Source organism: Opisthocomus hoazin, chromosome 20 (genome assembly GCF_030867145.1).
Source record: "Opisthocomus hoazin isolate bOpiHoa1 chromosome 20, bOpiHoa1.hap1, whole genome shotgun sequence".
NCBI lineage: Eukaryota > Metazoa > Chordata > Aves > Opisthocomiformes > Opisthocomidae > Opisthocomus > Opisthocomus hoazin.
This window is the reverse complement of record NC_134433.1, coordinates 17508977-17522233: the sequence shown is the minus strand read 5'-3', so window position 1 is coordinate 17522233 and position 13257 is coordinate 17508977. Positions and strand designations below refer to the sequence as shown.

Here is a 13257-nt window from a genome sequence, read left to right as displayed (position 1 = left end):
AGTCCTGCAAGGAGCAGGGAGTTGGACTTCATGATCCTTGTGGGTTTCTTCCAATTTGAGATATTCTATGATTCTATGAAAAGAGTACATGCACAAACATGACACCAAATCCTCCTTTCCTTTCTTTACCTCTCATAGACGCCCTATTGTTACTTTTTTTAAATTTATTAATTGCTGATGCTGATCAGATTGACAGAACAGTGTGGTCACTGTTATATGGTTTACAGGCAGCAGCGCCAGAAAACAACAAACTTCAAAAGTAAATGCAATAAGCCAATAATGAGATAGTCTATACCAGAGAAGCCTTTCTACCTATGCCCTACTAGTAGTACGCAGGCCAGCAAACAAACTCTAACATCCTGATGCTGTGAAAATGCAGAGTTGAAGACTCAATAGTTAGAGGGCTATTAAGCAGGTATTCTTTATTGCGGCGCCAGGCACACAGGGGATCTCTCCTCCAAACGTGCGTGCCAAACACCCTGTCATTTCAGGTTAAATACAATCACAATATACATATTCATTATATTTCCAAGAAATGCTTAGCATATTCGTGACTTTTCCAAGAACTAATTAGCATATGTTAATATCTTTCACGCATGTCTGTTAGCGTCCTCGGGTGGTCTTTGGGGGTCTCAAGATGAAGGCTTATACTCCTCATCACAGTGTCCACTGGTTGACCTTTGTTTCTGCACAGATGCAGTTCTAAGATTACGTACATGGTTTCCTTCCAGGTTGTTTTGCTCTGGTCTTGTTGCCCTCTTGGTGCCTCTTTATCTCTGTAGCTTGGTACCTCTACCCTCCCAAGGCTGAGCTGTCTGGGGTAGAATTATTTAGGAGCCTCTCTATCTTAGAGTTTTCCTGTCTTCTCAAAACAGCACGTCAAGTTTGTCTAAGTAGTGTTATTGAGGGACCTCTTTATCGTAAAGCTTTCCTGTCTTCTCAAAACAGCAAGGATCTAGTTTAGTTTAATTACAATCACTCTGGTAAGTGGAAATTTCACATTTACAGGTATCAGTTCCCACTAGTAAGTTATGGAATATAAATGCAGTATTGTCATCCTTGAGGTTATCCAGTACCAGGTCCTTGTAAACACCATCTTTTCCTTCAAACAATTCGGAGAGTTTTAAGCTTGCTGCCAGATTGGAAGGCAGGTTAATAACATCAGTTTAGTCACCTTCACTTCTGCCTCCTGAGGACTCTGTTTTAGAACGGACAGCTCACTCCCACCTTGCATCCCATCCTTCTAAGAGCTGGTACTGAAAACTATCCACCATTTCTGCTTTTTTCGGCACAAAAAAAACAGCAAAAGGCTTGTATCAGAACTCTCTTCTTCCAACTTAAAACTCTGTTGGAACAAGCATAGATAACAATTTATGAACAAACAAAGTGATGGCATCCTTCTTGCACTTTCTTCAAAATTGGGTTATACTTTTCCTTCAAGACTCATTAATAAGAAATGCAAAGTTCTAATGGCTGGGATCTGATGATACAAACACATAATGGACCAGTTCGGCTAGAACCTCGCCTTGGTGCTGTACAAACACATCAAAGTCAACCTCTCGCTTCACCATCTTTACCAAAACACTTGCAAGGGAGTCAGGACTAGCACACTGCTGAGAAAGCCTCCACATGTGCTTCAGCAAGGCCAGTGATGGACACCACTATGAAAGTATGGGACTGTTCAATTCTTTTTTTCTTCCTTACATATTTAAACTTAAGAGAAAGCCCACTCACAATGCTTAGCTCCCAGAAAAAGAACAGAAAGCTGAGATGTCAACCATTTCACATAGGAATTTCCCATAAAATATTACCCTTTTCCACCCACTCTTCCAAAAATGCATGAACATCAGAAGTTCTGATTACCTCTGCAAGAGGTACAGGTGAGTAGCAGCTACCAAACTGTTGTCCCAAAAATGAGGGTTTGTTTGCCCTGAGTGCAAACTCCAGTGTATTCACTGAGTCAAGATATTTGTTTAAATCATTTCTGCGCAGAGATGGGTGCTAGGTGGCAACTCCACAAAGCTGGCACGCCTGGTTACAACCACATCACATATTTATACAGTTAAAAATAGTAGTTCCACCTATCAGCCATACCCTCCTAACTATGATTGGTTAATTCTCTTCTTGCCTTGATTTAAACATACAGTGCTCCCTAAATTTACTGGGCGTGCTCAATGAGTAAGGTTCTTCATCTGGGGAGGAGGTGTTTTCAGCACTGGAGGTGTGGTTTTCACATTCTAATGAGATAGTTCACTCTAGGGGCATCAATCTGACAAATTTTGCTGACGCCCAAGAACGACTGACCACTGTTCCCTGGTTGTGGATTCACAAGGATGCGCATCCTCCTATCTTGACGCCTTATCTCAGTAACCTGTAACAAATCCTTGAACAGTTAGTCATCAAAACCAACTTTAGAAGTGCCTAGAGAGTGAGAGCTTGACTATCACAACAATAGTTTGGGTAGTGCAAGAAGGGGATACACTGTGCACTCCCTAGCACAAAGTCCATTTCCTGAGTCAGCTTCACCCTTGCTGTGGGACATTATTTTTGAGTAATGACAAACGGAGGCATGGCAGCAGAACCAACTGCTCAGATGACAAAGTGTCTATTCAGAGACCTCAAGGGCTCACATCAAATGCCAAAAATAGTCAGAAAGTATGATTTTGGATCATTCCCCTATGGATTGATTAATTAAACTGTTTCTTCTCCTCACTTCTTTATTAAAAAGTAGTACTTTCAGGTTGTAACACCTAGTGAGTCTGCTTTGCATATGAAGCAGTACTGACCAAGGCAAATGAAATACCCAAGGCCTTAACCACAGCTGGATCTCCTTGAAACATTCCAGAACTAAAAACCCACAGTAAGATACTGACTTAACACGTTTAAACATGCATTGCATTGTCTAGAAAGCAAATTTAATTGTAGATAGACTACTAGAATTGAGCCATTTTTTCCCCTAGCTCAGCCACTGCTAGTTTATGGCTCTGAGTAACATGATTCCACTCTGGGCTGATTTCTTCAGCCAGTCTCCACCCACCTACTAAGAACGAAACCTGACAAAGACAGGGCTGCAAAACACATCCCTTGAGCATTTGCAAAGGGTTTAGTACAGTAAGGCTTTTGTAGTGGCAAAAATCTATACGTGATCATTATAAGATACTACAGATAAACAATGTTATCTTTGGTTGCTCAATAGACCAATGACACTTCTTTCCCCATACCAATTTTCTTCTGGAAATCTACCTGAACAAAACTTGATTTTAAGAGCAATTTTGCAAGCTAACTAACAAAGTAATCAAAACTTGGAAATACTTGTGTCAAACTCTCTCGGACAGTGGAAAATCACTGTTTTCCAACATTTTAGTCTCCTGCGAAATGTATTTTGAAGTCTGTTCTGTGACTTAGCTTGAACACAGACTATGTTCAGTGAATTCCAAGTGCATTTTTTCTTCTCATTAGTCTATGATCCATGCCTCAGCAACTCCCAAAATGCAGTCATCACACCAACCTTCAAAGCATTCTTGAACAATGGATGTTGACAATTCAAAAGAATATTCCATCAAGCACAGTAAGCAATCATACTCTGAAAGACAGAACTCTGTAACATTTTTTGCGTCAAAGAAACTACCCTATCTAAAATGTCTGAATCACCATTTTAGTTCTCTTTTTTTGACAAAATTTGAAGTACGAGTTGGTGCTTAAAGTTACAATTCCAGCTTCACATGGAATTTGGAAACATTGCTGAAACCCTCAAGACAGCTGTTTTACACACATGGTAGGACACCACTGAAAAGCACAAAGGCAGCATGGAGGAAAATCAGCAGAGACTATTTTTCTTTTCTACTTCTAACTCTTCCACTTACTAACGCTTAGGATTTCCATGCAGCTTAAACAATTTCAGTATCCTGTTCTCATTTAACACCCAGTGGGAACAGAGCCCCCATCTCTCACACTCTTTATGCCTAGATGTCTCCAAGACACATTCAATTTTGATCCACATAAGCAGTTTATCAAATATTAAATTACTATCTCTCACTAAAAGTCTGTTATTAGAGGATTAACAACTCAGTAACAGATGTCGTTAATTATCTATACATAGCGGTCACTTTTTATTTCAAGTAACAAGTATAAAAAGGATAGCTATTGTCATTAGAAGCACTTCAGACTACATAGACTGCTGCTGACATAAAAAAAAATTAAAAGTATTTAACGAAAGCTGTATTACATGCTAAACCAACATACTTTACACACAGCGTTCTGTGCTCAAAAACTAGGAGTATCATGACATTTTCCCAAATATATTTAAAATATAATATGTAAAATATTGCATGCACACACTTACCCTCTTCCTTCCAAACTCTGGAAATCATCCTGCCACAGAAAAGCTGAGACAGTGGACAGCATTAGAAATGGAAACATTATTGCACGGACAGTCTCATTTTAAAGTGGTTTATCTCAAAAAAGAGGAAATAAGAGAATGGAGGCAGTAGACTGAGACACAGAAGATTTGGGATTGTCTTCTCCATTCCAAAATCAAACACATTTTATACAAGTGTTCTTGCTGAAGTTTGCCACTGGAGTAGCCACAGCTGAACAGCATTGGCTAGTCCAGAACTGTTGCTGACAAAAAACGAGGTCCATTTCAGTTGGGCCTGAGCAACTCTTGCTACATCCTATTCTAGGCACATGGAGAGTGAGCGGGGCTTTGAGAGGAAAGACTGCATAAGCCTTTGAATCACTTCAGTTTGACAGAAAGATAGAAAATATTCTCAAGCATAAAGATGAAGAGGGGCTTGATGGGACAATGGGATGCTTTTCAAAAATAGAAGATTAAGATTTCATCTTACTTTTTTCCAAATTTTTCCAATTTGGGGGTTCTCAATTTATGTAATTTACAGTATTCTTTATTTTTAGAGCCTGGGTACTCCGAAAAAACAGACTTAAAGAAAACATCCCTAAAACTTCAAAACAGACACCTTAATTTTATAGTACTTAAGCAGCCAGTGTTGACTTTATTTTTATTTTGATAGGGCTTTTTCACCTGGAAAGAATCTAGATAAGCTTCAGGGAACTATGAGGCTCCCTTAACATGCATGAACTCCAGGAAGAGGATATCTTTCCTCACATTATTGAAGTGTTGTGTGGATCTGGTGCAGTAATAAATTACTGCTCATACATTAGTATCATCGTCTGCACTAAACAAAACAGGAAACATACAACACATTACAAGAAGTGATGACACTCTGGATAAACTCACAGTATTTTAAATAAATTTTGGAAGCATCAAAATATTGAAACTGGTATTGTCATGATATGACAGTGTCTGCTATGGAGCAACTCAATTCCAGCATCAAATCTGCCATCTGAGAAAAGACACTGCACTGGCTTTAAATTACACAGCCAAGTATCTGTAACCAAGAATAGACACTATCTACCTGTTTTAGGAAATATCTAAAAAAGATTTATGAACAGGGAGGTTTAGAAGACTGCTGCATACAGTTTGCACAGAAATACCTTGAAACTTTTATACCTATATTTGTCTCTTGGAAAGTCCTGTAAGCAGAGAAGGCAATGGAAGACTATGAGTGGAGTCCATAGATATAATATACTACAAACACCAGGGTCAAAGAGCTACTCTAATGCCACAGATGCAGGAGTAGCACTAGCAACATCAAGCACTTGGGTCTTTTCCAAAACAATGGTAAACCACGTCATCAGCAATGAATGCATCACATGGAAAACAACATGTTTACAGAAGTGCTTTCCATTGATGTTTAAAATCGGGGCAGGGGGCATGGAGGGAAATGACACCCAATAAAACTGAGGCAGGAAAAGATAGATATCTTAACATTAAGACATTCACCATCCATTTTTGCAACACAGCCTTTTCTTAAAATTCATGTACTTTAGAGAATAAGGGTCAGCATCCTCACACCTTGTGATGCTTTTTGCTAAGTGCAATAGAATTTTACATCACACTGTGGCTTTAGAGCACAAACACACAGAGGAGTGTTTAGAACTCCCAAACTTCCACTTTAGTTCATTGGCAACATTTCCAAAAAATATTCAAGCTGCTCAGCAGAGCATTTTAAAATTAAATAGATGAGACGAGGTGGATCTATTTTCAGGAGAGAAAGGTACAGCAAATTAAGAGCAGCTCTTAATTAGCAGAGAGCTACTATAGCCTCTTTCATGAATAAGAATCCCGAGAAAGTACACACAGAGCCTGGCTTGAAATATATACCACATATCTATTGGCTTCAGCTTTATATGAACATAGTAATACCAGAGACATGCCATAAGGGTCATTTTAAGAAGGCAAAACTAATGACAAAAGTTTTTACATAGACTAAAACTCAGCTGTATTCCACGCCACCTGTTCAATCATTAGCAAAGCTGTCAGCAGACTTGACCATAATATCTGCTACAGTTACACACCCAGGAAGCCAGGAAAAAAAAAAACAACACGCCCTCATATTCTAAATCAGAAGCCTACTGCACATATAAAGAAATGACGAAGAAGATATGTTTCCGATAGGTTAGATTCTCATCTGCTGGAGTAGTTTAAATCCAGAGTAACTGTTGAAGTCAGAGTTCATTTTAATTTAAAGTAGGTCAGAAAGTGGCTACAGGATCCCCTGCAAACAGTGATACTACCACTCGCATCTTATCACAAACTTGATATCAACTGTTAACTTTGCTTCTTCTGAGGGAGTCCACAAAAAGCCTGAAATCACCTCCCAGGTACTTTAATAATAACAATTATCAACAGCTTCTTAAATACCACTCTTAATTTCCAGACACCGGACAGAAAAAAAATTCTAATAGCTTACAACTGGGAAAACCAAAACCTAGAAATAAAATGAATATTTTTCTACGACTCAGAAAATCAGTGCCTTAAAATAGACCGTATGTACCCACAGTCCATCTATTTTCTACCCTCTTTCTCACACTGCCTCCTGTAAAGAGTCCAGTGCCCAAAAGGGACCAGTCTAAGTCAGATAATCACACTTTTCTGTCTGGTGTGATCCAACATGATCAGTTTTGCCATGTCTTCTCCACATTATTCCCTAGCCATATCTTTTGTCTTTCTACTCCTGGAAAGGACATCTTGCTAAATTTGTGAGGTGTTATGAGGAAAGTGTTCGCTGAATGAGAACTTGTACCAGAGCTCAAATGCTGTAGGGAACATTTCTGTCAGTCCACAGGACATTGATAAAAGGGTCACAATAAATATGTAGGTGGAAGCTTACATACACTGGTTTTAACTTCCAAATGTATGAATGGCTCCTTGCGCTTGATCTGCCAGCTACTCCAGCCAGTAGGCTCTGTGCTGAAATTAGAGCTGCAAGTTGCTAGATTTGTCAACAGCACATAAACTCCCCCAAAATGGCAGGGAAATAAGGAAAGCAGGTTTTTTTAGCACAAAAACAAGATACCAAGAACAAAAGTAATCAAGGTAACAGGGCCACAATAAGAAGAAAAACCTTAAATTTGTCTTCATACTAGTGGTTGGAGTCTAAGTTATAAAGGAAAAAATTGGAATTGTTCATTTTGGAGCGTGAACACAGCCTAGTTTGCAGTACATGGACTCAATGAGAAGAGTTACACAGCAACTGTTAAAATCAATGCTTATAACCTGTTTAGGAAGCAGTACACTGCCCAAGGGAGGGGGGAGGCATGCAGTTTGTACCAGTATTCCCTGCTTCTGCAGGACCACGTGAAACCCAAACTAACCGAAATGCTTACCAACAACGCTCCAATGCTGCCTCCCCCTCCTCCAACACATAACAGTTTCTGTTCTTAACACACATGTATCCACACTTCTACATTTATTCACCAACTTCAACAAAACAACAGGAACTTCCACAATTAGCTGCTTTGGATATGACCCCAGATTGAGACTACCTTTGGCCAGTTTCCCACTCTCATTTTGCTCTTGCATCTCTGGTTGCTAAAGCCAAACTATGCTTCTCTCATGACTACATTTGGTTCCTATTTACATCACCAGGGACCTGGAGTGCTAAATGTACCATGTTTTATTGGCCTAACTAGAAAAGTCTCACTGTAATGTCAGTGCACGCTGCCGAGATCTCTCCTCCTTACCAACTTTTGCTTCATGCTCTTCAGTGTCAGCTCTCAGAGAGTATCAGCTAAAAGGGAGGTTAGAGGGTTTTATTACTATTTATCCACATATTGGAAGACAGACATTTGAATACATATGACTCTTCCCTCAGCTTTACCCTTCAACCTAATTTTCTAGAAAAGTCATAGTCCTGGAAACATGATAAATTACAATGATTCCATACTATGGACCCCATTCAGAGCAGTACCCTACATAAAAGCCTACAGGCCATTACTTCTCAAGAAAGCACAAAACTTCCCATCCATATCAACAGCTTGGAAGCAATTCAAAGTCCTTTCATCGTCCACCTGACAGCAATTGGCAGATGATCACTGTTCTTGACAGCTTGTAGCAGTACACAGACTTATGGCCCCTTCAGAAGCCCGAAGTAGTCTATTAGCAACTGAGTGCAGCATTTACCCAAGTTGTAAATACACACCAGCAAAAACTACTAGCATACACAGCACACAGCTCTCCTGACCAATAACAGAAAAACCTAAAACCAAACAAACCATAAACCCATAATACAACCGACATTGAACAGCTTTGTATTTTATGCGTCATTGTGGTGCTGTGCACCAGCCCTTTGGTGTGCATTCAGCCACAATTTTCAGTAGCTGAAGCTCTCTTCCCGCCTTCCAGTCAAGAGCTAAAGCAGCATCAACTGCAAGTTTTCAGATGATGAAGCAGGTAGTAGTGTGTAAAGCAGAGCCATTTACCTTAGCAGGACTCCATGCACACAGGGCATCAATATCACACTAGTGAAGTGCTAAGAAAAACATGAAAAAGCTTAAAACAGTGGCAAATTCTGAATAGAAAATAAACTATAGTGTCCTGGTGATTCCTTTCAGCTGTTGTTACTGCCTGGAACTTGACTATGTACACAATTATCTTACCACAAAGTATTTCAGTACATGCATTTCATGAAATCTAGTCATAAGCAGCCCCATGCAAAGAAGAGACACTAGTATTCCCTCAGCAAAAACCCTAGACACTGATATTTCATCCTGCCCACTCCTCACTGCCAGGATCTTTGATTCCCTGTATGATACAGAACACATTTCTGTGATGCCCTGAAGGTACCTTCTGCTCCACAGCAACATCTCCCACTTAGTAGTGCCTCCTCCAGTCTAGAGCTTTGATACAGGTAATTTAGATTCTACCTCAAAATGGAAGTAAAATGGCAGACAATGCATCAAAAAGAAAAAAAAAAAGAATGCCTAAGTGTGAAAGCAGTGATACCAAAATGACTTGTGTGATAACGAACTTGAGGAAAATGACCCAATTGTAAGCTATGCCTCCCGTAATGTGGACAGATCTGAGAATCTCAGCTCCTACCTGGTATCTTAATCCAGAGGCAGCCACCTCCCCTAAAATTTTCACTTGTTTTTTCATTTAGCAAAGTCATGGTTCAGTCAGCAACACCAAAATGATATCCTGACACTGATAAAATGGACACAAGCTCCTGCACCCCTGTTCTGAGGGCAGTAAAGGTCCACATTTGCAAACTAGGTGTAGCCAAGTCTGACATTTGAGGGAAATGGCACAAAGACTTCTGTGCTGGGGTCAAACACAGCAGTGTAAAGTCAACACTGGGGTAAGCAGGAATCCCTACTTAGGGCTACACAAAGGAAGGAATTAAAGAAATCTCATTAGATTAGACTGTGCTGGACTTCTCCAGCAGTCCCTCATCTTCTACACACACATCTATTCTTGCATGTCATAGCTTTTAAAAATACAAGCAAAATGGAAATCAGTCTTTTACATGCAAATATATTTGCTGGGGAGAGACTTGATTCCAGCAATGATGTGGCTTTTCTAATTTCTATAATTTTCACACTCCAAACAGCTTAGAATTACAGATGCCCTTGCTCTTCCTTGCTTTAAGTGGTTCCGAGTGAAAACGTTCGTGTTACTCATTTTAAACACAGAAATCCAACACCCAAGTGCTCTGTCAATTGCACTGATTTGTTTCCCTTAGTTCTTCTCAATTTCTTTCAGCATGAAGCAGGAAGGAGGAGGGAGCAGCCTGTTTGACAACTGTAAGTAGGATTAGTTTGTCAGGTTTTTTCTTTCCTTTTCGATTAATTAAATGGCAGACTGAATTGTGCACATCCACTCGTTTCCACAGAGCTCTCCTGACACACAGCGACTGTTTGCCCTGCCTGCATCTCTTCCTACAACTCTTGAAAAAATTTCTCATTTTTTGTGGATATGTATTTGAGAAATGAGAGGGTGCATCTCAAACACTGATTTAAGACATCATATTTTGATTTCTCCAGTTTTCTTATGGAATAAGATTTGAAAATCTGTACTAGACATTATTTCTTCTCAAAATCAATTCAGACAGGCTGCTTTTCATAAGCTACTCACCTAGCTAGCCTGCAGCACCTTTTTATAACCATGCTCTAAACCACATCAGCCCCACAAACCCAGGACAAATTTTGCACAGAGAACCACACACTACTGGTACACCTATGGCCCTGTTTCAGCATTACTGTGGCGAGAATCCTTCTCTCCTTACTGCTCATAAAAATTAAACATGTTTCTTGAAGGCTGTAGAATTTACCCTTCCCAAATAGCACAACAATCTACAACACTTCGAGGGTCAAATACTCAACAACAGTTCTCAGACAAGTTGTGGTAGCCAACCCCACAATCAGGCCAAGGTAGCTGAAGTTTCACAGGTGAGAATACGAGGATTACAACATCTAAAATTATGGTCATAAGTAATCAGTGAAAGTGATTACTTATTGACTGTGACTATGAAGTGAAACTCTCCAAATGAGGCTTATAGTAGCTGTACATGTAAATGTTTGTAAATTTGGCCCTAGCCTGTCAAGAAACACTATTCAACCCCAAACTCCTATTGCTATAGTCAATTCCGTGGACTAAGCACTAGCAGAGATACAGCAAGTCAAACTTAAGCACAGTGGTCATCATGTTATTTAACACTGTGCTTTCTCCCTACTGTGACAGCTTTTCACAGTACCAAACAGGTTCACTTCGAGTATCTGCAATGCAGAAGAGCATCTTCAACACTGATTTTCATGTGTGTCAACAGGACATTGCTTGTATCCCATTACGTTTCGGCTGCTGAGTAGAAGCACACAATTCTGCTGCAGCTAAAGCCCTTTCCCAAAACACCAGAATTCCTCCTGACCAGCAAAGTCAAACCAAGCTTGGAAACCTGATCAGCAAGAACATAGAAAGCTTTTCCATACTGGTGAATTAATCTATTGTTCACTGTTCTCTCAGTGCAAGGAGAATTCCATAGACAGAGATGGCTTTCAAGGGCATGGATTTTCATGAGACATGACACAAATACCTTGAAGTTTTAGTTTTGCCTCCAAAACACAAGATGACTAGCTGCCATTCTTACAGTTAAAAAAGCAAATAAAATATCTACACACATGTGCCACTCACAGCCTATCCCCCAAAATCTCAGTTACACATCCACATCAGCTTTATACCCATGACAAATTACAGCACTCATAATCTGATGTTAAATTCCCACAATAATTCAATAATTAAGCTTTTATCGGGGGGGGGGGGGGGGGGGGTGAGGATCAAAGCGCAAAGATCATCTGAGTACCAGCTGCAGTGTCTGTGTGCGTACCCACTGACAATAAAGATTACAAGGGACAAATCGGCTTATAACATCCATATTTCTTTCCTCTCTCTGTGCCGACAGCTGGAACATCCCTGTGCTAAAAGCCTCTTTCAGATAAGATAGTTGTTTTGTTCAGAACAAGGAGAAAATAATCAGTGTTCAGCAATGTATTTTGTGAAATGTGCACTCACGTGCATACACACACACAGAGCTCAGAGCTCTCAAATCCCTCTTCAGATAGGGATGGGCTGCTAAATCCCAGCTCAGAAATGCACATCTGAGCCGATTTCAGACTGGGCACGAGGTGGCATTTTGACATCAGACAACATATAGTTGTGGATTGTTTCTTGAATCTCAGGTATAGAACCCTCTACACCAGACAAGTAGTTATTAGTGTAAGCCTATCTGTACAGGAACAGGGAAGAAAATTGATATTTGATGGATATCTCCTGTCTCAGACTTCAAAAAGGGTCTGAATTGAATGCACACCTTATTAATACAGGCAAACTCAGAAAGAACATCTGCATGTCTTTTTCTGCTCAGTAGCTGTAGCATACTTGTACAGCCAGGAACTCATTTCTAGCTGTGGTAAAATCAAGAGGATGCCAGCATGTTTCTGAAAGAAGGTGAAGTCCACAGTCAATTTCACAGATTCTAGAGATACAAGGATCCATTACATCATTTCGCCACACTTCCAAAATAAACCACATCAAATAGTTTCATCCTGCTATACCTGATCAACCAAACACAAATCATTTGACTTTCATAAAAATATTATTCCAATATCCATCTCCATTTAGAACCGCCTGATTTCAATGGACAGTTGTAGTGTACTAGGCGAGGCCAGAATTTTGTGCCAAGTTTTCAAAATCCATTTTATTTTGAAAACTTTTCTTTCCCTGTTTGACTGAGGCTGTTGCCTGTGGGGGGTGGGTTGTTAAAAAACAAAACAAAACTCTCATGTAAGCAGCTTGTCTTTCAAGTTCAAAGTTGTCATGAATTTTATAGCTAGAGTAGGAAATTTACAGAAAGGGAACAGAAAATAAGTGGTTCACCATCAGACAAAGTCACCATCATTGTCAGAGCAACTGGCAGATAAACTGCAGTCGAGGCATCCTGGATCCAAATCTGTACTTTGAATAATACACAGTAATAATCTGATCAATATTAATTATGCCTCTGCAAAAAAAGATTGTTTTGGAAAATACTGCAAATTCAGCTTCACAGAAATAAATCAGTGAGCTATCAGGGAAATTGCTGCAGAGCTTCCAAATCATTTAGAGCACAGAGCTGCCTGCCTGCCTCCTACCCTCTGCATTTTTAAAGCAACTAAAAAGCTCCTAACGTAAGTCCTTCATGCTGAATTTCAACTCAAGCTTATGCCAGCATGAAAACGCAACAGTCAGCTGCCAACCATTCCTGCAACAATTCCACCCACAGAGAATATTAAAACGCTGAAATATGAAGTTCACTGCAAGACAGCAGACATTTAATGCCAAATACTGCCTTAAAAATTCCA

General features: G+C 39.8%; 1 protein-coding gene across 6 annotated transcripts in view; it reads right to left on the bottom strand.

The window, feature by feature from the left end:
* PITPNM3 (PITPNM family member 3) overlaps positions 1–13257 on the bottom strand; it is a 126371-nt gene that overhangs the window by 93137 nt on the left and 19977 nt on the right. For 3 of the 6 annotated variants that reach the window (XM_075439887.1, XM_075439891.1, XM_075439889.1), the window contains exon 4: positions 4343–4385. The exons of the other annotated variants lie outside the window; for them this stretch is intronic. In XM_075439887.1, coding sequence (XP_075296002.1) covers positions 4343–4385 — 43 coding nt within the window. The remainder of the gene's footprint in view (positions 1–4342; positions 4386–13257) is intronic. 6 annotated transcript variants of the gene reach the window in all.